The following is a 25,672-nucleotide window of genomic DNA, read 5'->3' on the forward strand; positions in this document are numbered from 1 at the left end:
CACCCCAGCACAGGCTCAGAGCCGCTGGCTCCACTGCAAAGTGCTGGGGGAAAGTGCAAAGGGCAAAGGTCTGCTGAACCCAGACCTAAAACCTGAACCACCCAAGCATCTGGGACGGGAAGTTTCATGAAAGAAAATTAACAGAGTATACAACACAACAGACTTGTTCCTTGTAACCACTGGCAATTCCATTTTAATTCTGCAAGAACTGACCTGGCTGTTCCTACAAACAAGGCTGAAAAGAGCTGTCACCTTAGAACCCTGAAACTTGTGTGAGCTAACCTGGGTGTTTTATTATGTGGTGTTCGAAATGCAGAGATTCTGGAATAACTTTCTAATGGGTCCAGGTGCCTTCTGTGTTGAAATCAGAAGTAATTAAATGAGACATGGAGCTTTCTCTGGGAAATGGTTACAAACAACAATTTCCTTTGAACCTAACGTTTAGAAAATGGCTATTTACGAGCTTGTGCCCCGGCTCACTGAGCAACTGTGTTGGCTCCAGGTGTCTAAGACAGCACAAACATAACTCCCATGATTTCCAGATGACCCACGGCTCCTGAGAACACGCCGAGATGGATTTCAGGCACTGCACACACAGAGCTGAGCAACTGGCATCACCTACCTCGGGCGCGGGCTGTGGTCAAGGCCCTGCACTCGCAGACCCCGGCGAGGAGGCGGCCGGGCTGGAGCTGCCCCAGGGCCAGGAGCCTCAGTGCTCTTAGTTTATTTTTGCATTTTTCTGAACTATGTGTATTATTCTCACTAATAACATCAAATTAAAACAAAGTAAAAAAAAAAAAAAAAACAAATTGAATTGGAAATAGCACACTTTCTTGAGAAAACCCAGAAAGTATTTTTTCCCCTCAGTGATTTAAATAGCCTCATCTATGGTAAAAGCATGCCTATCTTCAGTAATCCAATGAAACAGATAATACGCAAACTTTGGTTAACATCACTAGTTTCTATTAAGAGGAACCAGGGCACCTTTGTTGGCATCTTTTAAATAAATACATTATTGATACTTTTTTGACAATTGCTCATGTGTAAAATAACCTCCTAAACTAAACTAAAACTAACTTAAACCCCTTTAATAATACTCATTGTAAAATAAACATTTTGAATATTGTACATTTAAATTATACTAGTATTAAGAGTAATATTTGCTTAATCCTTTATAGTTTATGAAGTATTTTTACATTTAGGAAGTATTCTAATTCCTAACATTCCTAATCATAACATACTATAAACCAGAATGAGAAAAGTGCTGATGGGTTTGCTTTAATGAGTGGAAAACTTCCTTTCTTTGCCATGACAAGGACAGTTAGAGTATTTTCTTCAACAGGACCTCAGACGGCCTCTTTTATGCACTACAGAACTGACGTGGAAGTCTAGAATGATATTATACTGAGAAAGATATTATTATTACGTGTTTTCTCTAAAGTTTTTATTTTATAGCTAAGGTAGAAAAGTAAAATCCAGGAGAGGCCTAAATTAGAATTGCTCTAAAGGCAATTATGCACGTCTCCTAAAATTTGAAAAAAAATGTCATTTATGTACAGACCACAATCACTTTTAAAAGGCCAAATGGAAAAGGAACTGTGAGGACGAGAGCGCACTGAGAAGGTGCGCAGAGCAAACTTGAGGACAGCTATGGAAAACAGCCCAACACATCCAGGTGGAAAGCCCACAGCAAGCATCTAACTGTGCCCCCGCGTGAACAGAGCTGGGAGTCGTGTCTGGACGGCGGCTGAGCTGCTCACGTGCTTTTAGAGGCCAGAGAGTCAGACGCTGGAGTCAGGGAAAGTCACGCACAGCAGGACAGCCGTCCAGCGCGGGAGCCGACAGCCAGGAACCAAGGGGCCTCGGAGGACGAACGGAACCCGGTGCTGGGGACGTTCCGCAAAGCACTGAACCGCGGGTCCCCATTTGCCACCTCTCCTTGTCATTTCAAAGAGCGGAATCTCCTCTCCTGTAAATGTACTTGCTCATAAGAATTAATGGCCAAATGCTGACAGACTGGCCTCTACTCGAACATGTTCCCATTGTCGGTGAATATTCTGAAAGATAAACCCTTTACACGTTAAACGTTAAAGTCTATTTATCCGGCAGTTGGTCCTTTATGATTCCTGAAAATTGATTCACAATTCAAAGAATGGGGAACCCTTGGGATTTGAGTTTCTGTTTCTTTTTCTTTTCCATTGTTTTGCCTTTAGAAAGATCCTCCAATGTCCACCATGAATGTAAACAGAATTTCAGACAGATTGCCTTTATTGTCTCATGGAAAGCTCAATACACATTTCTTTTGAGATAAGTGTGGTTTACCTGATCGGCAAGAACGAGAGCCTTACCCTGGTGTGGGTGCGGATGTGCATCTTCAGCCCGTCGTTCTTACTGAACCCTTTTTCGCAGTAGGGGCACTGGTAGGGACGCTCGCCTACAATGAAGGGAAACAGAGTCGCAGAGTCAGCACGGGCCACCAGCCGCAAGCTCAGGTCCCGGCCACCGCACGGCCCCGGCTGCTTCAGCAAGAGGCTCAGGCACTGCCGGACAGACACCCCCGCGGGCCGGGTGGGACAGCCTTGTCCCGAAACCCGCGTCCCCCTGGGGAGGACACCCGGCCCACGGCACGTCCAGGGCTCGGGCGCAAACCACACTCCCCCGTGGGAGACTCACCGCACATTCCTCTCAACACTTGAGCCCAAAGTAAGTCTCCTAAATTTTAAGAATCTGCAGCCGGGCGCGGTGGCTCACGCCTGTAATCCTAGCACTCTGGGAGGCCGAGGCGGGTGGATTGCTTGAGCTCAGGAGTTCGAGACCAGCCTGAGCAAGAGGGATACCCCGGTCTCTACTAAAAATAGAAAGAAATTATCTGGCCAACTAAAATATATATATAGAAAAAATTAGCCGGGTGTGGTGGCGCATTTCTGTAGTCCCAGCTACTCGGGAGGCTGAGGCAGGAGGATCGTTTGAGCCCAGGAGTCTGAGGTTGCTGTGAGCTAGGCTGACGCCACGGCACTCACTCTAGCCTGGACAACAGAGCGAGACTCTGTCTCAAAAAAAAAAAAAAAAAAAAAAGAATCTGTTAAAAATATTTTATAGTAATCAATTTATTCTGTCACTAGACTGCTTGTTACAGGGGTCTTTATTTACCTGGTCCATTGATATTTTAAGTTTCATATAAATGAATCTGTCTCAGGATTATGAGTTTCAGACTAATTTCGTAAAATTCATGTGTGTTAAACAGAACCTTTGGTGGTTAGAACACTAGATAACAACTGATCCGTACTTTCTGATACAACTGGCACCTCTGCCCCCTAGATGTTATAATTCAGAGAACAGCCAAGATTTTTTACGGCAAGCAAACACACATACACGTCGCATTTAAAAAAAAAATCATCCAAAGTGCAACACAGAACAATCGATTTTACTGTAACAGAAAAACTTCGCTGAGATAATTTCAGGTCATGCAACAAGTCTTTAAAAAAAGCTACCACTTTGAGTTTTAGTGTAATAACTAATAATATCCAAAATGCTTTGACAAAGACTATTAAAATACTCTTCCCTTCTAACTGCGTATCTGTGCGGGGCCGGACTGTCTCCACATTCTGCAATCAAAGAACCTACTGCAGCAGGACGAAGAAACAGACTCTAGAATCCAGCCGTCTCCTCTCAAACCAGACAGTGATTTTCAGAAATATAAAATAACGTCTTCCTCCTCACTAAATGCTTTCTGGTTTGGAAAGTGCAGTTATTTGCTATCAAAGTATGTTATGTTAACATGTAGTGGGACTGATATTGGTATTTTTAACAAACTAGTAAATATTTTAAAATTCTCTAATATGGTAAACAGCTGTAGTATAACCCATGCAAACAAAAGCTTCCCGGAGTCGTCAGTTGTTCTTAAGAGTGGTGTGGAGTGACGAGGCCACGACTGAGCCCACTGATCCCGGGGCTGCATCAGCTGTCCTCTCCTGGCTGTCCCCACCTCTTCATCGTGGCCTCCCTAAATAATACACAGCTAACTACTGCCGGCAGAACAGGGCGTGACCCTGATCCGTGTCACGCTATAACACAACCATCAGCTCGCTGGGCCTAGCATTGGGAAGGGGACTAATAAAACCGCATGACTCCATAAGGAAAAATAACACGAGGAGAGAGACAAATGGATTTGCAGAACTCAATGTCATGAGCGCTGCTGTCACAGTAGCGAAATAACCACGTACGTCCGAGTGGTCCTGGAGCCAGGCTGCAGCCTGGGAGGGTGAGCGTACGGGCAGCCTTTGGGGGACAGGACAAAGCAAATAAAAGAGAAGCACAAGCACCGTTTGTTCACGCAGGAGAAGAAATCTGTGCCAGGACCATCATGGAAACCCAGATGCCAGCGCCAGCCCGGACAATAATTAAAATTTTAGGAGCAATTACTGGTTTAAGTGCTTTATTCTTCCCCACTGCCCATCCTTACGAGTACAATGAAATGTAGGCACACAGAATTCTCAGGGGTGGAATTATGTGGACTAATCCAGTGCTCGACTCAATTGGTTTCGTCTGTTCTGTGCTGGAACCTGTGTTTCAAGCATCCTGAACAATGTAAGTCCCTGGCTATAAAAACACCCTGTACCAAACATAATGCAATTACATCATGTCTCGGGGCATTATTGTAGACTTATTATCTGATGTGCGGATATAACACACGTGCCCTGTTCCCTAACTGCCCTCCACCCTCCACAATCGCATGCACTAGCACGCACAGGCAGACGTGAAATCTGCAAGTATGGCACAGAGACATCTTCCGAGAATCACTGACGCCGAGTGGAACGCTGTCGACTCCACTCTTGCCCTCACCTCACCCCAACCTCCCTCAGCCCCAAGTGCACCTAGGAGAGGGCGGCCGTGTGACACAGAGCAGACCACCAGACTGCAGGGGCTGGCTCCGAACTTTGCAACTCTCTGTTCCTGCTTCACCGATTACTTGCTGCCTCTGCACCCTCAGCAATGGTGCCAGCAGCCGTCGGCACTCCGGGCACACCTGCCCTCAGCACTCCTCCAGGCACCCCTGCCCTCAGGACTCCTCCAGGCACACCTGCCCGGCACCCCTCCAGGCACCCCTGCCCTCAGCACTCCTCCAGGCACCCCTGCCCTCAGCACTCCTCCAGGCACCCCTGCCCTCAGCACTCCTCCAGGCACCCCTGCCCTCAGCACCCCTCCAGGCACCCCTGCCCAGGCACCCCTCCAGGCACCCCTCCAGGCACCCCTGCCCGGCACCCCTCCGGACACCCCTGCCTGGCACCCCTCCAGGCACCCCTGCCCTCAGCACTCCTCCGGGCACCCCTGCCGGCACCCCTGCCCGGCACCCCTGCCTGGCACCCCTCCGGGCACCCCTGCCCGGCACCCCTCCAGGCACTCCAAGCACACCTGCCCTCGGCGCGGCTCTGCTGCTCAGGCCCTTGTGCTTCTCTCTACTTCTCTCTTTGCTACTCTCCGCTTCTGCCACACTTTGTCTCGAAAGCCTCGCTTCCTCTAGATGACATCTGATTCAGCTGACCTTCCTTTCCTTCTTTAGAGCACCCGCTATTCCACAGCCAGTTGCTCTGGGTTATGTGTTTCATGTGAAGCTGTTTAAGTGGCTACTCTAAGACAACAAGTACCAAGTTGACTGTGTGTCTTTTAGCTTCAGCCAGAAAATTTCCAAAATAAGAATCTATGTTCCACTGCTGTCCTTCCTCCACCTACGTCTAATATTCACAGCATTGTTTCCGTGGTCTGCTGAAACCGTTTCTTCATGCACAACACAGCTGCTGTGCTAGACGCTGTGCCCGGGGCCAGGGACACGGTGACACAGAGCAAGCCTAACACCACGGCTCTCGAACAGGAAGCTTCAGCTACACAATCCCATTACACAGTTCACCGTACAACTAGAGTCCAGCTACTAAAACAGTTTTCAAACTAATGTAAAATCCTTTGGTTATCAAAATTAACAGTATTCTTTCAAGTCTTTTTTAAATACTTATCTACATGATAGATAAAATCCAGAAAAGGTTCTTTCAAGAATGTTTAGTTGTTCATTTGCCCCTGACTAGGGCATGGCCCTTTTTCACTGGAGAAACTGCACAGAAACTGGTAAGAAAATAGGGGACCCCCGTTAGGGAGAAATCCATGGCATAAAAGATATCACAGTCACACCAACCTTGTATCCGGTAAAATCCTATAGCTTGCAAGCAACATTGCAAGGACTTTTTCAATTTAAAAGGTCACGTCTGACAGGACCTACAGGAGGGGCTGTAAGAGGAAGCTCTTAACCTTCCATAAAAAGGAAAATGTTACTCCCTATTCCATCCATTAAAATCACATATAACATAAATCACAGTTACATCACAATCAAACATTAAAAACCTAACGTTCACTTTAGATGTTTCACTTAATTTGGGGGGGGGGAGGTATCTGTCTATTAAGTATGAAATGTCTGATTTCCTTAAGTACTAAGTTTGACAGTCGATATCTCTGACATTTCATTTTGACACTTCTTGTTTTATTTTTATTGTGAAGGTACATCCTCAGTCTTTCAAATGCACATTTTGGCTTATAATTATCTTTCAAATTTTTTAGAGCCATTTTTGTGAAACTATAGATAGAAGTTTGAACATGAGTTCCATCGTGGAACCAACTGCAGCGCAGACAGCTCGAAATATCAACGGAGCATTTGGGAAGGACGAGGCTAAGAACACACAGTACGTAGATGGTTTGAGAAGGTCCGTTCTGGTGATTTTAATCTTGACAACGAGCCATGTGGGCGACCTGAGACCAAGGTGGAAAACGATGAGCTGAAAGCTGTAGTGGAAGCAAATTCATCTCTCAACCTACGCGTGAATTAGCAGCAAGGTTTGACATTACTATTTAAATAATATTGGACCATCTGAAGCAAATAGGCAAGGTAAAGAAGCTGGATAGATGGGTTCCACACGAATTAAACAAGTGTCAAAAGAGAAATCGCCTGGACGTTTGCCTTTCTTTGCTGTCACGACATAAAGGTGAACCGTTTTCACAGTGTATTGTGACACGTGATGAAAGATGGATTTTGACAATCGCAAGCATTCAGCACAATGGCTGGATAAAGATGAAGTGATAAAACACAGTCCCAAACTGAATATTCACCAAGTAAAAAAAGCTGATGGTGTCTATTTGGTGGTCCAGCGCTGGTATTATCTGCTACAGCTTCTTGAAACCTGGTCAATTGATTACAGCGATGTCTACTGCAACCAATTGGATGAAATGATGAGGATGCTTGTGATTAAGCAGCTGAGATTGGTCAACAGAGACAGGCCAATCCTCTTGCAAGACAACGCTGGACCACATGTCACACAAACAACGCTGCTCAAACCACAGAAGCTGGACTTGGAAACTCTCTGCCATCCACCGTATTCATCAGACCTTACATCAACTGACTCCCACTTCTTCCGGGCTTTGGACCACTCCTTGCAAGGAAAAATATTCCATTCTCAACAAGCTGTGGAAAACGCCTTTTGCAATTTCACCACCACTCCCTCTCCAGGCTTCTTTGCTGCTGGCATGAACAAGCTGCCATTAAAATGGCAAAACTGTGTGGATAGTTTAGGCACAGACTTTGGTTAACTGCACTGCTTCTTGTTTGAGATATCAACATAATAAACTACACTTTTGATTTGGAATCAGACATTTCATATTTAACGACTTAGTGCACTTATTCAAAGTTCCTCCAGAGTAAGAAACTGGGTTTTATGATACTTTGAGGGAGAGAAAACAGGCAGGATTCACTGTTAATCCGGGAGATATTTTGTGCTGTTACAATGTTTCCCGTCTCGGCAGCGCCTGATGTTTCTGCGTTTGTTTTTCTCACCAGGTGGCGTCGTCCTACCTGTGTGGCTGCGGATATGGACCCTCAGGGTCCCGCTGCTGGCGAACTTCTGGCCGCAGTATGGGCAGACTTTCTCCTTTTCTCCCGTATGAGTCTGAATGGAAAGGAACAAAAAGGAATGTGAAGAATTAGGTAGAGATGATTAAGTGCCTCTGACAATAGCAAATCCTTATTTTCCAGGATTAGGTTTCATTAAAATGATTTAATATCACAATGAGATTTTGCACAATTTATGATGGATATTCCCACTGACTCAAAAAAAAAAAAGAAAAAAAAAGACCTTTAGAATCAGGCATTAGTGTTAACTTGAAAATAATTCTGTAGTTGTCTTTTGAAGCCTGTGTGGAGGCCCATCTAAGAATGATTAAGTGATGCAAAAACCCAGAACGTGCCGGCAAAACCACATGCTCAAAACAGGGCTAGGGCTGCCAAGAAACACTTCCTCTGAAGCATTTTTCACATTCTTTGTGTGCATTTAACTCTTGAGGACAGAATTAATCTTAATAAAGTCATCTGTTACTTTCATTGTGCCGTCTGACTAGACTGGTTTTACTGCAAAGTAGAAGGGAATATAAATCTGACTTGGCCTTTAAAATCGGCAGGTGTTAACCGAGCAGTCGGCGTGAAAGAGCATTTCTGTCCTCAACACACATCTAATCTAGGCGTAGAACAATCACAGGGGAGGAAAGGTGAGTGAGTACCATCAAAAGCAAGTTTCAATAAAAGTTGGAGAGTTCAAGGAAAAAGGAGCGGCCCTTCCCCAAAGGAGGCGGCAGATGGAGCATTTTAAACTGGCCTCACGATCTCATCAAGAGAGTTTTCCTCTGTCAAAACAGAACGTTCCAACACATGAGAGGTTGAGCAAATTCTCAAAGCTCTTGTGCTTCTCAAACTTAGGAGGAGGAGAAAAACGGGGAGCAAGAGGCAATTCCTGCAGGTATCTGAACAGCCTCCACGAGACTTTCAGAATGTTTTTCAATGATCATCTGAAATTTATAAAAGCATATGGTGCATCATCTGGATTGCAATCACAAAACAGCTCCCAGGGCCTGTGTCCGCATCTGCTCTTATGCAAATTACTGGCAAGTATTATTATTTGAACTGCCATGGACAAATGAAAAAAAAAGGCAGGAAAGGGTTTTTAAAAAGGACATGTTCTCAGAAAGGCAAACTGGCCAGGACAGAGAAAAAGGGGTGAGGCAGGGACCTCATCACCTGACAGCTTCAAAGAACAGCCAGTACAGCAAAACATCATCATCCTCCGTATTAGATTCATTGCTAATTTTAATGCCATTGGTTTCACAGCCTTCTTGATATTTAATTTGCAATTATGTAATCTGCATTTGGATGTGTATCATTGAATTTATGATTTTTAAAAGCATGAGAAACTAATACCTTAGTCAACATCTGTGTCTTTTAGAGTTTTTTCCCCCTTGAAAGGATTTATGTCACACTCAAGTTTGAGAAACGTGGTCTAATCAACTGCCGCGCTAGCCAGCAACACTGCACAACAGGCATCTCCTGGAGTCTGCATTTGGCAGGCACCTAACTTTCCATTTTCACTACAAGCTCCTACACAAAAGACTTACACATCTTTACACACAGTAAGAGCCTTTACTCCCCCGGTCCACGTTACGGTTCAGTTTAAAGGAAAAGGTGTAACGTTTTGACTTATAACGACCTATCTTCTCATTCCCTGACACAAGGGGGAAGGAAATATGGCAAATCTTTCTTGATCAGTATAAGGTTTTTGTAGAAATTATATATACATATATATTATTATTACTGGATTACTCCAAACAGGTAACAACCAATTTATTTGTAATATCTTTCTAACAATCACAGGATTTCTTCTGCTGCCAGTTAAATGTGACACTGTTTACTTCTATGACCTAAGGCACTTGTCAGTGGTAGAAGTTTTAAACTAAAGGATGTTAATGGTATATCAATGAAAAAAACTGAAATATTCCTTTCTGAAAGACAGGTACAGGATTCGGTTAGCCGGTTTTAAGACATTAAAGGTATGAAGTGAAACTACCTTAAGCACGGTAAGAAAGCAGGGAGTCAGCTCACTGCAAGAACAAGGATGGGTGGGGGGGCGTGAAAAACTCAGTGGAAATCACAGAGGGGTGGGGGGGGCAAAACCCCACCTGACAGGTACAGCGAGCACCATTTGAGTGACAGACACACACACAAGCTGTGACTCAAGCATCACAAAAGTGATCCACGTAACCGACAACATTTGTACCCCTTGAATATTGTGAAATTTTAAAATTGTTTCTTAAAAAGAACAATGCTGGATAAATGTACGATACGAAAACAAAACACTACAAAATATACTCTGAGACAATTATTGCAGACAAGTTACAAAATCTCTCTTGAAAACTCATTATACTTTTCCCTCATTTATTGAAAAACAACAAAAAAAGTGTTAAATTTAGGCAAAAAAGTAATTCAAGCAAAGAAAGTTGAAGGACAATTATATTCAGAGATTTTAAAAAGGAAGACAACATCATTACTGAGCATTAAAGACAGAGGAAAGGAAATTTACTAAATTCAGTCCTTTCGAAACAGCTGCATCCAGCACAGGCACTCCGGCAGAAGTCACACTGAAGTGACGTCACCTCTCCACACTCAGTTAGCACCACACTGACTGCCAGGAAACGGCCACACTTCAGTTACTTCTAAAGTTAACATTAGCATCTTTAACTGCATCTGATAGAAATTTTGCTACTTCAAAAATACACTTAATGTGGGCACAGAAATTATTTTAAAAATATTTAGAGGTTACTAGCTCACCATCATTAATAGTGCCTTTACATTTTTTTTACTTTATTTTCAATAATACTCCAACCCACGCAAACATATTATAGCAAATTATTTTATAGTTCCGAGAACTCTATAACTGAAATCTATATATGAATATTACCTCTTTCAAAAACTGTATTAATGAATTCATTGCACATTCTTTCCAATGATGCCCTACACAACAACAAAAATAATGAACTACTGCTGTGAAAAAAAAAAAAAACACACTTCAGATATATTTATTCCACAAATAAAAAGCAAACTGTTGATCTGCTTCACGTAATTATCCAATTAGCATAATGTAAAAAAATAGAATCCCCAAATCACTGTAAGTGAGAACATCATTTTATTTGAGTTAAACAACCACTTACCAAGTCCCTGTTCTGCACCGGGAAATTCCCTGCGCCCTAGAGATGCAACATGAAGGACTATTCCAGTCCTAGAAGGGCTCAGGCTAATAACTTGCCAATAAACATAGGAATTAGCTTTCAAAAACAAAATTATTAAGGCACTACCCATATTTCTTCAAAAGAAAAAGCCTATGTTAATCCAAATAGGTATAAAAATTGATAAGCTCCCGCTCACTGAGTACTTTGTACCAATCGCCTAGTAGCACAGCTAAGAGTTACGGAGAATCTGCATCTAACCCTGAGGTTCTCTTTCATGGAAAAAGGTCTGTGCTGAAAAAGGAAGGAGGTGAACATTTTTTGAAGTGCTGATGTAAATAATGCATTTGTCATTTTGAGTTGTTAAATTAATATAAAATTGTTACATAATATATACGCCCATATTGCGTAAATATATAATCCATTCAAATTAACAGAAAGCGTCCACTTACTTTCTTATGACTTCTCAGCACTGACGGTGTGACAAACGCCTTATTACAGAGCTCACACCTGTACTTCTTGTGTCTTTCGTGGACCACTTGGACGTGAACATTTAACGTATCCTTCCTTTTAAAGGTAGCATCGCAGTGATGACACTTGAAAGTCCTCTCACCTGAGAAACAAAAAAGTCAAATAAGAGAAACAACAGATGCAATGGGAGGGTCCTATTAGCTCCTCCTAACGTGTGCCAGACTTAGTGCTGTTCTCTCCCAGTAGTTCATCTGCACTTGAATGTTGTAGCAGCACAATTCACAACTGCAAAGATGTGGAAACAACCCAAGTGCCCATCAATACATGAGTGGGTTAATAAAATGTGGTACATGTATACCATGGAGTTCTACTCAGCCACAAAAAACAATGGTGATCTAGCACCCCTTGTATTTTCCTGGATGGAGCTGGAGCCCATTCTACTAAGTATCCCAAGAGGGGAAAAACAAGCACCACATGTACTCACCATCAAATTGGTATTAACTGATAACACTTAAGTGCACATATAGCAATAACATTCATCAGGTGTCGGGCAGGTGGGAGGGGGAGGAGGGGATTGGTATATTCACACCTAATGGGTGCGGTGTGCACCATCTGGGGGATGGACACGCTTGAAGCTCTGACTCGAGTGGGGCAAAGGCAATATACACAACCTAAACATTTGTACCCCCATAACATGCTGAAATAAAAAAATTTTTTTTAAAAGCTCTAAGAATTTAACATGATTTTTATAACAAATTCCAGTTCCACATTTGCTAATTCACTGTGTGCCCAGGGGACAGTCCTTTAATCTTAAATTTTTCAGGCTCTTCAACTGGAAAATTCAGAGATTGAATGATGTAATTTCCTAAAGGTACCATTGAAGATTTTTGAGAAGTATGTGTTTCGAGGTGCGTGGACTCCTGAGGTGACACAGGCCTCTCTCAGGCAAGGCGAGCTGCCTCTGGGGCCCCCTAAGCTCCCCTCAAACCCCACCGCTGCCCCACGTCCTCCAGTGAGCAGGGCCCAGGCAGAAGCCCATGGCGGGTGGAGAGCCGGGGAGGGAAGGCCCCCGGGAGGGGAGGGAAGCCCCCAAGAGCAGGCGGACTTGCCTCGGAGCAGCCCCCCCTCGTTCCCAGAGCAGAGAGGGCCCCAAGCCCCCCATTTCCTCGGCACTATCCCAAGAACCTGGACTGGGGGCTCCCTGCCTCCTCGGCTGCTGCGAGCCAGCCTCCCAGGCCAGAGACAGGCAGGGAGGCCACCCAGAGAGACAGAGACTGGGACGGGCACGAAGACTGGCAGCTGCTGTTCCCACCCTGCAGCCCTCGGGTGGGACCTGAGAGTTTTCACCTTCTTCTCATTTCCCTTACCTCGGCCTAAGGCAAAAGCCACTCCAGAAACTAGGGCTTAGGTAACTCATAAAATGCTATCTTTGTAGCTTTTCTTAACACCTCAGCCCAACGTTTAGCAGTCCATTTTAACACCATTTTAGCAATGTGTGTGCACAATGAGAAGACAGTGCTTTATACCAGGATGGCATAAGATGTATATAGCACATGATTTATATGAATAAGACAGACTAGTATTTGAATATATTTTCCTTTTTTAGAAAACAATTATATTAGCATAGATTGCCATATCATATCAGTTTGAGGCAAAATATAGAAATAACTAAATTTCTGTACCTAAATAAGAGATGACCTCAATTTCAGCCAAGTTCTTCTAACTTCCTTCCATTATAACTAGCATTAAATTTAGAAATGTGAAGATCCTATTATTTTTCATACCAAATGGAAGAAAGGGAGGAGCCAGGGAGGAACAAAAAGAAAAAGAAAAAGAAAAGTTACCTTTCCTTTGTCTTTTCAAATAGAATTACAGCTCTCCAATTTCAAGTTTCTTAGAGTCCTGTTGATATTTGATGTTTAAAACAAAGTCACATCCAAACCCTGTGCACACTGCGTGGATTCTGAGAGCCGTTTGTTGCCTCTGTGCATTGTTATTGCAGGTACTATATCCTTGCAAACTCCTTTGTCTTTACATATTTTTATTTATTTAAACATTTTATTTGTATAAAACGTATAACCAGTGACAGTATAAGGAAACATCAATTGATATAGGATTATAAAAGTTACTGTTAACAATATGAAATCTATTTCAGCACTGAAAGCGATTTTCTTTGAAAAAAAAACTTCCAAGATTGCTCCTATCAAAGCATTTTCCTTAAATTATCAAGGGAATCAAAATGTTGGTCCCTGGGCAAAAACCTCATCAGACTATACCAAGAATATATAAAAGCTTTTTTTTTCATATTTTAAGTCCAGATTTTTTTGTCTTATATTTATCAGAATTATTAAATTCTGATACGAGATTTCATCTGATTTTTTCAGATTTCCTTTTCTTACATTCACCATAATTTTCCCTGTCTTAATACCCAGAAGCTGGCCAGCAACCTGCCCTTTGGTTTGCAGTATATTAGGAAATAGCAATAATTTCCAAAATAATTATGACAAGGCATTCTTTATATTTTGAGCCAGAGTGCTGATGTAAGTTTCTAACAACAGCCTTCGTATTTTGAAGTTAAATGGGTTTTGATTTTCATATTATGTCAGACAAGACCTAGTATTTTGTCCTCTCTATTTCAACTATTTCTAGTCTTCCCATCCTTTTTACTTACTGATGTCTAACTTTACCTTCAGTAACGCGCTTACTCACTCAATTGTCAAACTGGCTTTCCTGGCCAATGTCATGACACAGGTTCATAAAGCCTGAGATTACTGTGCTGAGCACCAGCGCGTTAAACACACAACACACAGCTCAGTCTACACGCAGTAGTCACTTCAATCCTGTTTCTCAAGTTGATGAGAACCAATAAGCTGCAATCAAAAGTATTAGATTCCTTCTGTTAAAAACTCCTTGCTGTTATTAGAAATAAGATTTCATATTTCAAAAGAAAAATTTCCTGAGCATCAGGCCAAACTTAGCCATATAACTCTTAATAGCTTGAAGTTCACATACCTGAATCCCTATTTTAAAATCCATTTATTTCACAACAGTTATTTTTCTTAATCAAAATGGTAGTGAAATAAGATGGAAATTCCTGCTATTGCACAACAAATTTTATTTCTTAAACATACAGTAGTGATTTATTAAGGAAGATGGAAAGTTTTGCTAGTAAGTTCTGGAAGCTGTAAGCTGGATGCAGAATTTTCATTCCTTTTTATATTTAAGAGCAGATTACAGGCTGGGTGTGGTGGCTGATGCCTGTAATCCTAGCACTCTGGGAGGCTGAGGCAGGAGGATCGTTTGAGCTCAGGAGTTCCAGACCAGCCTGAGCAAGAGCGAGGCCCCGTCTCTACTAAAAAATAGAAAGAAATTAACCGGACAACTAAAAATATATATAGAAAAAATTAGCCGGGCATGGTGGTGCATGCCTGTAGTCCCAGCTACTCAGGAGGCTGAGGCAGAAGGATCGCTTGAGCCCAAGAGTTTGAGGTTGCTGTGAGCTAGGCTGATGCCATGGCACTCTAGCCCAGCAAAAGAGCGAGACTCTGTCTTTAAAAAAAAAAAAAAAAAAGATTACATACCTACTCACAGGTATGTCATCTGGGAAAGGTTGTAAGAACAAAGCCCAAGATAATTCCTTCTGTCCTCGACTACCTGCATTGAGACTTACTGTTATGTATCAGCAGGTGTCTCTGCAAAGAAAACGGGGTCCGGAACAAAGCCTTGCACTCCTCGCACTGGAATGGTCTGTCCTCAGAGTGAGTCTGCAGAGAGAAGACCGAGTCAGGAGGATCTAGAATCAAAGCACCACTACGGTAATTAGAGCTGGGATTCATGCTGTGAAAGAGCAAAGTTCCCTGGTTCTTCTGGGGACATTTTTCCACCATAAAATGGGAAACACAAATATGCTGTGTTCACAAGGGAACAATAACTGTATTTTCAATCTCTCACATTAATAATTTGATACACAGTAAAGGAAATCATTTCTATTATTTTAAACTGCTAATTTCTGAATACACACAGATTTCTCAGGACCTGCTCTGCAGAGTGAATTGGTGTGCGATTTCTCTACAATCTAACCCCCTCTCTCTACCAGTGACCAGGCTTTATGCTGGTACAACATTTGCAACATAGACAAAGGAAACTCTTTTCGCCCTTGTCCTTCAACTTCACTGAATAACTGCAAATAATTTTTAGTCGTAGGCCCTGCTTTCCCCCTAAATTCCATCAGAGCATTTCTTCATGGTAGAATTAACCCTAAGTAACATTTGTTAAATATTTCGTTTGTGGGAAATACCATGGTAAACACTTTACTTTTTTTTTTTTCATTTGATTCCAACAATAACTTGATGAATAAAACACTATTACTGTCCCCAGTTTACAAATGAGGAAACTAAGGCTCAGAGAGTTCCGGTAACTTGTAAAAGGCACAAGAAGCACAGATGCAGTCGACACTCTCAAGCACGGCAGTACATGACGAACAAAAATAAACTGATAAACAAGAAACAAAAAGTCACCAGCTAAATCTAAAATTCAAAACAAAAAACAAAATATAAAGCAACCAAAACAGCAAAAGCATGTTCACTCCACTTGTTATCCATTTTGCATCAGTATAAACCAATTTGGCATAAATTAGTAAATAACTTCTTATTCTACCACGGATGGCAAAATAAAAAGGCTCATAAGAAATATCAAAAATTGAACTATGCTCTCTTAATATTGTACAATGAAACAAATCACATAACAGTTGGATTTTTATGATACATGTGACATAAAAATAAATGGAATAATTTAAAGGAATTCACTTAGAACATTGATTTACATATTTTCTTAGCTTAATAGACATAGTAATATTCAAGATATAAGTATTACTCATTAACACAATGTGGATGAGGAAGAGATTACCATGTTTGTATTCAGTTGTGACAAATACAGAGAAAGGATGAAGGGAACAGATATTTAAGAGCCAGCATAAATTATAAATATTCAAATGTGCTATTTAGCCACAGAAATTAAAATGACTGCATGGAAACACACACATAAGTAAAACAGAAAAAAGAGAAGGTTTCTTTCATTATGCAAAATATATGAACATTTAGTATAGAAAAATATGGCTTTTCAAATTGGTGAGAGAAGAGTAAAATATTTAGTTAATGCTTTTGAGGCAACTCTCCGTAAAAAATAGAGTTGGGTCTATTACTCATCTCTTATAATAAGATAAATTCCACATCAATTCAGGTATATTTCAAAAGTGAAGAATAAAACCCTAAATGTACTAGAAGAAAATATGAGTGAATTTTAAAATAACCTTTTAGTGGGAAAAGGCTTTCTTGTATGGCAGAAAACCAGATATTTAGATGAGAGAAATACATTTAAAACTGCAAAGCAAGAAATTCTGTGACAAAGAAAACATGTGCAACATAAAATGAAGTTTCATATTGGTAACAAAGAGTTATGGCACATTAATAAGAAAAGATAAAAACTCCAAAAGAAAATGGGCAAAGGACTCCCTCCCAAGCAGCACTCCCCAAATTTCATTCATTATTTTATTTCGTGCCTGATCTAGACTATGCACTTCACCCTCCTATATACAAGTCTTACGTTAGATGCTGCGGATATAACAGTGAACAAAAAAGAAAGTCCCTGCTATCATGAAGCTTTTACATTAGCAGAGAGAAAGACAATAAAATAGTAAAATATGTACTGTATTAGAAAGGGATACATGCTATGGAGAAAAATATAGCAAGAAAGAGGACAGCAAAGGTTTCAGAGGATGGGGTAGCAATTTTAAATAGGCGCCAAGGAAGTTCTAGCTGAGGTGACACCGGAGAGAAGCCCTGGTGGACACGAGGGAGCAGGGGCAGGTGCTGTGTGACCCAGGAGACCGGCGTGGCTGGAGCCGCGTGGGAGGCGGAGGAGTGGGGAGATAAGGGCAGAGGAATGGAAGAGGTCGGGGGAGAAGCAAATCATGCAGGGCCTGGTTGGCCATTGCAGGCACTTTGTCTTTTACTTGGAAAGAGACGTGAATCCCCCAAGGCGTTTTGAAGGGACGAGTGTCATGATCTGCCTGACATTTAACAGGACGCTGTATCAGCTATGAGGACAACAGGATGCAGGGGACAAGGAAAGCAGAGAAGACAGACCAATACGCCAAGCAATAGATAAATAAAGCTTATTGTCCCTAACACTCCCAGGGTGGTGGCCACAGAGGCGAAGTAGTGGGATTCTGTACATCTTATCAAAGTGAACAGGTTTTGCAAAGGGACTTGGATATAAAGCGTGAGCCACAGAAAGGAAGAAGCATGAGTAACTCCACGATTTGTACCAGTGCAAGGATGGATTAGCCATCAACAGATATATGAAACAGTGGCAAGAAACAGTTTGGGTAAAAGAGGAGGGGTTCAATTTTGAACAGGTTCAGATAACTATTAAAAGATATCTAGGCCGGGCGTAGTGGCTCACGCCTGTCATCCTAGCACTCTGGGAGGCCGAAGTGGGTGGATTGCTTGAGCTCAGAAGTTCAAGACCAGCCTGAGCAAGAGCCAGACCCCGTCTCTACTAAAAATAGAAAGAAATTAGCTGAACAACTAAAAACATACAGAAAAAATTAGCCGGGCATGGTGGTGCATGCCTGGAGTCCCAGCTACTGGGGAGGCTGAGGCAGGAGGATCGCTTGAGCCCAGGAGTTGGAGGCTGCTGTGAGCGAGGCTGACGTCACGGCACTCACTCTAGCCCGGGCAACAAAGCGAGGCTCTGTCTCAAAAAAAAAAAAAAAAAAAAAGAAAGGATATCTAGTAAGCAGTTAGGTATCTCAAGTCTAGATTATGGAATATAAAACTTGGAGATGTCAGACTACATATGGTGTCAATGTTTAATATCATGAATAAAACAATGAAATATTAAAAACAACATACTATCTGATTCATCAGATTGCCAAGGATTAAGAAGATGGATATCACCGAGTGCTGACTGAAGGCTGAGAACAGGCAATCTCACATACTGTGCTCGGGAATGTAAACTGTCAGTGCAGTGTGGCTCTACGCACCAACATGACAAATGTGCACACCCCTGACTGGCGAAATCCCTTCACAGAAACACACCTAGCAAGTTTTTGTACAAATGTGTTTAAAAGAAGGAAAACTCTCAAATGCCCATGACAAGATACAAACCTGGTTGACTAAATTATAGTGGATATTGTAATTATTTATTTTCTTAGATATGGAAAATCATCCATAACATTTTGAGCAGCAAAAGCAGAATGTACAGTGTCATGTGCAGAATATCATTTAAGCCACATATACATATACACTCACACAGAATGGAATCTAGGACGATGCTGTGTAAGACACTGAGCGGGGTTTTCACAGGACAGTAGAAAGGGGTATTTGACAGAAATGTTTGCTTTCTTCTTTATACCTTTCTTTGCTGTTTGAATTTTCTACAATGAGTAGACAGCATTATTATAAAAAGAAAGAATCTATTTTGTTCTTAGAGCATCTAGATTAGAACAAAAAACTGCTTCGGCCTTCCAAAAATATTATATTCCATGCTAACTCATTCTTTTCCATTTTCCCAATCTAGGACAAAACAACTTGTGGAAATGACTTAGTGGCTTGATTAGGAAAGAAGCTGGGCTGGCATAATGCCTTTCAACTGTGTTCAGCCAAAGCCACAACATCTAGATATTGGCCTAACGTCAAAAGCAAATTTTAAGTAGTAAGCTGTTAGTGTATACCCAGGTGAATAAACACTTATGTTGAAAATATTCCAACACCACCATCTGGGCTGAGATGGCAGATAACGTGTACATTCAATCTGTAGGAAGCCCTGGACCATCTCATTTAAGTAGGGTGTAGTAAAACGCTTGCATGGTGTAGAGAGAACCTCTGTTGCCAAGGTACAATTTATTTTACAAGTACCAGATGAAATTAAGCTTTTTAAAGGTGTCATGATCCAATTGTTCATCTCTAAAGAATGCCAAACTTTTCACTGATTTATTAATTGAATGATCCTTGACAGACCTATAATGTTCTACAGAGCATAACTTGTTTAAATGCCAAGTCACTGCAGATGATACCAACAACTGCCAATGCAACTAACGAACTAGTCCGTTAACAAATACTATGGATGATATCTTTTTATATACCAATTTTTTTTATGTAGTAAGTCTGATTACTGTTGCAGATGGAGAGAATACATTAAGAAAATCTGTTGCACTATTTATAACACTTACTAAAACAGAGGTCAAGCTATGGCTTTTCACTGATAATATGATCTTGTTCTAGAAAAATCCCAAAGATGCCGCCAAGAGACTCCTGGAATTGGTTAATAAATTCAGCAGAATCTCAGGTTACAAAATCAACGTACACAAATCAGTAGCCCTTCTATACCAGCAAGAGTCAAATCAAAAACTCAATACCATTCACAATAGCTGCAAAAAATAAAATACTTAGGAATATACCTAAATCAAGGAGGTGAAATATCTACACAAGGAGAACTATGAAACACTGATGAAAGAAATCACAGATGACACAAATGGAAAAACATATCATGCTCATGGATTGGTAGAATTCTACATTGTTAAAATGTCCATGCTGCCCAAAGTAATTTACAGATTCAATGAAATTTCCATCGAAATACCAGTGTCATATTTTCACAGATCTAGAAAAAATACTTCTGTGCTTCATGTAGAACCAAAAAAGAGCCCAAATAGCCAAAACGATCTTAAGCCAGAAGAATAAATCTGGACACATCTCATTACCAGACTTCAAACTGTGATAGAAGGTTATAGTAACCAAAATAGCATGGTATTTGGTACAAAAATAGAGGCACAGACCAATAGAACAGAACAGAGAATCCAGTTATAGAACTATCTGCCTACAACCAACTGATCTTCGACGAAGTATTCAACAACATACACTGGGGAAAAGAAGCCCTATTCAATAAATGGTGCTGGGAAAACTGGGCAGCCACGTGCAGAAGAATGAAACAGGATCTACCTCCCCTCACCACTCACAAAAATTAATTCAAGATGGATAAAGTACTTAAATGTAAGGCATAAAATCATAAAAATTCTAGAAGAAAAGGTAGGAAAAACTCCTCTAGATACCAGCCTAGGCAATGAATCTGTGAAGACCCCAAAGGCAATTATAACAACAACAAAAATAAATAAATGGGACTTCATTAAAATTTCTGCACAGCAAAGGAAATAACAGCAAATAGACAACCTGCAGGATGGGAGAAAATATTTGTAAACTATATATCTAATAAAACTCTTAATATTCAGAATCTATAAAGAACTCAAGCAAATCAGCAAGAAAAAAAAACAAACTCCATTAAAAAGTGGGCAAAAGACATGAACAGAAGTTTTTCAAAAAAAGATAGACAAATGGCCAAGAAACATGAGAAAATGCTCACTAATCATCAAGGAAATGTAAATTAAAGCCACAGTGGGATATCACCTTACTCCTGCCAGAATGGCTATTATTAATAAAGTCCAAAAACAATAGATGCTGGCATGAATGCAGAGAGAAAGGAACACTTATACACTGTTGGTTGGGACTGCACATTAGTATAACCTTTATGGAAAACAGTATGGAGATTTCTCGAAGAACTAAAAGTAGACCTACCATTTGATCCAGCAATGCCACTACTGGGCGTCTACCCAAAGGAAAAGTAGTCATTTTATCAAAAAGACATCTGAACTTGAATGTTTATTGCAGCACAACTAAGTGCCCATCAATCCATGAGTGGATTAACAGAATGTGGCATATGTAAACCATGGAGTACAACTCAGCCATGGAGAAGGATGAATTAAGGCCTTTTGCAACAATTTGGATGGAACTGGAGGCCATTATCCTGAGTGAAGTAATCTCTCAAGAATGGAAAAACAAACACCACACATGCTCTCTAATAATTTGGAACTAATTTATGGGCACAGAAAGAAGGAAAAATAATTGGAAATCAAGAAGGGGGAAGGAGGGAGGAGAAGAGGGGTAAAAACTTACATAATAGGTACCGTGAACTTTATTTGGGGGATGGGCACACTCCTAGCCCTGACTTCAGCGTTATAAAAGCTACCCATGTGACAAAAACACTTGTACCCCCTTAATATTTTAAAATTTTAAAGAAATGTTGCAGAAGGTTTGTGGCATAGTATACATCAATTCTCAAATTAGTACATGTCTAGCCACATATATCAAATATTAATTTCATGAAAGCAGAGAAAGCAGGGTAAAAATTTCCTTAGGGCCATTTACAATTAAAAATTATAAACTTGGTTCTCAGTAACATACATTGCTCCATAGTATTAAATAATAGTATTGCTAATGGTATTTCTTATTTGGGTTATGTGCAAAGCAAGAAAACTATCAAAAAATTAGAAGAAATAACTAAAGATAAAATAAATTTGGAGAAAATATCCCGCATGGATATTTGTTAGAACCATTACTTAAAGAAAAGAGTTTGGTTACTGAAGACTCAAGTCTGCATATCATAAGAATATTACTGTCCCACTGGGCCACATAATAAACCTAAACCTACATAAAACGCACGTCATCTGGCTGTTTATACGGTCTGCGGATTAAATTTTTACTGTCAAGTTTATAACCGGCTTCTTTAAAAGTCCTCCTCCTCACAAAAATAAACTGAAACTGGAAATATACTGAAGAATTCAGTCTCTTTAAGCTCAGTACAGAAATGGCTAGTTCATTCCACACAGAGAAGTTTGGAGCATAAAATTCGGGTGATTTTCCTACAGAACTATTGCCTTGCACAGCCAAACGCAACCTTTCCAAAGCTTGAGAGTCACAGCTCTGCGAGTACCAGGCCGGAACCCCGTGGAGCTAACTACGGGGTCCTCACATCCGTAGGGATGCCCGGATCAGGGCAAAGGGAACATGCCGAGAGAAGAAACAAACGGACTTTCAGGAGAAGCCTTAGAAGGCAGCAACTGAGATTCTCACTAAGGAATTCTTTCCCTGTACAACAATGCTAAGAAACTGAATCTCATAGCTCTCATCAAGAAAGCTGCTAACAAGCGCTGCTTTGGACACACACACGACTTCCCAGGCTGGCTGATCTGACCAGCAACTGAAAAGTTCGGCCTCTTCGCACTTGCCCGTTTATTACAGATAACTTGGAGCCACACAAAACACGTTTATTCTTCTGCAATGTAACTCCTTAAACATGTGGACACACCAACCACGTCACGTCCCAGAACTATCCCCAGGTAACAGACACCTGCAGCTTCACTCAGGAAGCGACAGTTTTCACACTAATCACAGTAATTGTAGAGCAGAACTTTCTGCATAAAAATAGGTATCCTAATTTTAATAACTCACATGTAACAATTCATAGTAACATCACTAGCTGCTCTAGTGGATACCTTATTTCCTAGGCAGGATGGCTAAATGTGTAACTTTTCATTGAGATTTATGTACCATCCATAAACAAGTGCAGATTCTTAAAGTACAAACCACAATAGGGCAATCTAGTCCTACCAAAAAATTACACTCTCTAAATATTAATGCCAGTCCTTGAATAGGAAATAGTTTTTTATATAACATAAATACCTAGAATTGTTACTAAGATAAGATTCCAAATGTTTGGTGAATACTAGATGAGGCAAGACAGTTAGATCAAGTCAAATATTAAAACGTGCTCGTGTGTGCATACATGTGTATATGTGTTTAAGCCACCACACAACTGTTTAAGTGTCACCAGTGCTAGAGGACATATTCTAAAGGAAACCACATATAACAAGCTGATTTGCTTGTCCAAGATCATACAGGTGTGTCAACTAATGTCAGAAGATCAGACTTCAGTCAGCTTCTAACTTTAAACACAGAACATCTGAGATGAGGCATCAGGGTCAAAGCCCGTTTCATACCAAAAACACTGCCCTCTGGCATGTGCAACACACAGTTCCCATTTGTGCATTTCTAGTTTGCACTGGTTCAGGTTTGTGGCATGTTCTGGTATGATAAAAACTGCTATGTAACAGGGAACATTAAATCTTATTTATTTGAAATAATTTTTCATGAATTTTACTTACTCAGAAAATACCTGCCACATTCAGAGCACACTGTGGTCAAGTAAGTGCTATGAATTAAAGTGCAGCATCTCTCCTCAAAGCTTATAGGCTAAGTGCGTGTGCTGGAAATCAGAACCCTTATGTACACTGTTGGTGGGAAGACAAATTAGCATATGCATTATGGAAAATAGTATGGCTAGTCCTACAAAAAAGTTAAAAACAGGACACCCTATGATCCAGCAGTCCTCCTCCTGGGAATGTGTGCAAGGGAAACGCAATCTGTATGTCAGAGTGACACCCGCATGCCCCTGTTCACTGCAGCACTGCTCACAACGACCAAGAAATGGAGTCAACCCGAGAGCCCATCGACGGGTGGGTGGATGGATAAAGAAAACATGGTGGATATACACGATGGAATACGGTTCTGTCTTCAAAAGGAAAGAAAATCTGTCATTGTCCACAACCTTAAGGACATGAAGCAAAGTGAAATCAAACCAGCATGAGACAAATACGGCATCATGTTACTTACATGTGAAACCTAAAGAAGTAGAACATGTAGAAACAGAGTGCATGGCGGTTGTCGGGGACTGGGCGGGGGGGCGGGGAGAGCTGTTGGTCAGGGGATACAAGGTTTGGGTCAGACAGGACGGATACGTTCTGGAAATGTAACAGCACAGCATGGAGACTACAGTCAATAGTAACGTATACTTGAAAGCTGCTAAGAGAATAGACCTTTTTTAATCTTTCTGATTCATTTCAGCTGTCAAAAATCACATACATATGGTCTACAACATCATGCTTTGATACGTGTATACCTTGTGGAATGGTTAAATCAAGCTAATGAACATGCCCATTGTCTCACATCTTAATTTTAAGTGTTCTCACCACAGAAAAAGATGAGAGAGTAGACTTTGAATGTTTTCACCACACACAGACAAAAGAGACAACCACGTGAGCTGATGCGTGTTAATGAGGTGGCGTCCATTCCACCATGTCTGCATATATTAAAATACCACGTTGTATACCATAAATATATTGTCAATTGTGCCTTAAGAAATATATACATAATTTTTAAAATAAATTATACACTACTATCTTGCCATATGCTTGAAAAAACAACAATTAAAGTAGGGTAAGCAATTGGCCATGAGCTAAGGAAGCTTCAGATAGTGACCCGCATCTGGTACCCCCCGTCGGGTTCAAACTCCACGCGCCCCTCGCGATCCGGGCATTTCCCCCTGTGAATGTGCGTCTAGCACACAAAGACGGGTGACTTGGTACAATCCCACACCTTACACAAATAAGCACTGCTTCACCCACGGCAGGACTGAGGAAGAGGAACCGGGTCCAAAGCTGAAGGAAAAAGTGGCTGTGATGTACTGATTCACTGTCTGTCTCCAATGCAGCATCTTATTTACTTTTTTATTTTTTACTATGTTAAACTTACACCATTTATTCTGGTTTCAGCACCTAATGCATAATCTTTGTAGGGAGAAACTCATCCTTTTCTTTATTCCTAACAGAATTCCCTCTAAGCAAAGTCTGAGTTATATTGTCTTTTAACTTGTTTGATCGTGACTAAAGAAATACTTTTTATTTAAAAATCTAATACACGTGCACATACACACACGTATTATTTCATAAAATGATCCATTTTTAATGGCTACTTGTGACCCAGTAACTTGATTTCAGAACTCACAAAGTGGTCATGGCCTGAAGTCTGAAAATGCCCAGCTGAGAGTCATCACTATGCAAGGCCCAGTGGGATTACTACAGGAGAAGCTGAGACCAGATTTCCTCATAAGCTTCTGAAGTTCTATTCCTGGCAGGCTGCGTGAGGGGCCAGGAAAGAAGGTCCTGTATTGGAGCAGACACACACCTGTCCCCAAAGAGCTGGATTACGGCTGCACCAGGGACAGCCCGGGGGGCTCACTTCCATCACCAAGCAAGTACCACCAGCCCCGGGCCCCGGGCGGTCTGGCCCATGCAGACATCCCCCCGCAGCAGGAGGGGAGCAGCACTGTGCACCCCCCCGAACTGCGCTTTGCACTGGCTGTGAGGGAGCAAAACGGACAGCAAAGACTG

The 25,672-nt window shown here is 41.3% G+C and overlaps 1 protein-coding gene across 1 annotated transcript in view; it reads right to left on the reverse strand.

Moving 5' to 3' along the window:
* The window catches only part of PRDM5 (PR/SET domain 5), an 83,549-nt gene that overhangs the window by 18,785 nt on the left and 39,092 nt on the right, over positions 1 to 25,672 (reverse strand). Inside the window, exons 10-13 of the mRNA XM_045537354.1 lie at positions 15,224 to 15,317; positions 11,535 to 11,695; positions 7,889 to 7,982; positions 2,349 to 2,434 (exon numbers count right to left, since the gene is read on the reverse strand). Of these exons, the coding sequence (XP_045393310.1) occupies positions 2,349 to 2,434; positions 7,889 to 7,982; positions 11,535 to 11,695; positions 15,224 to 15,317 (435 nt within the window). The remainder of the gene's footprint in view (positions 1 to 2,348; positions 2,435 to 7,888; positions 7,983 to 11,534; positions 11,696 to 15,223; positions 15,318 to 25,672) is intronic.

This window comes from Lemur catta, chromosome 26, assembly GCF_020740605.2.
Source record: "Lemur catta isolate mLemCat1 chromosome 26, mLemCat1.pri, whole genome shotgun sequence".
Lineage (NCBI taxonomy): Eukaryota > Metazoa > Chordata > Mammalia > Primates > Lemuridae > Lemur > Lemur catta.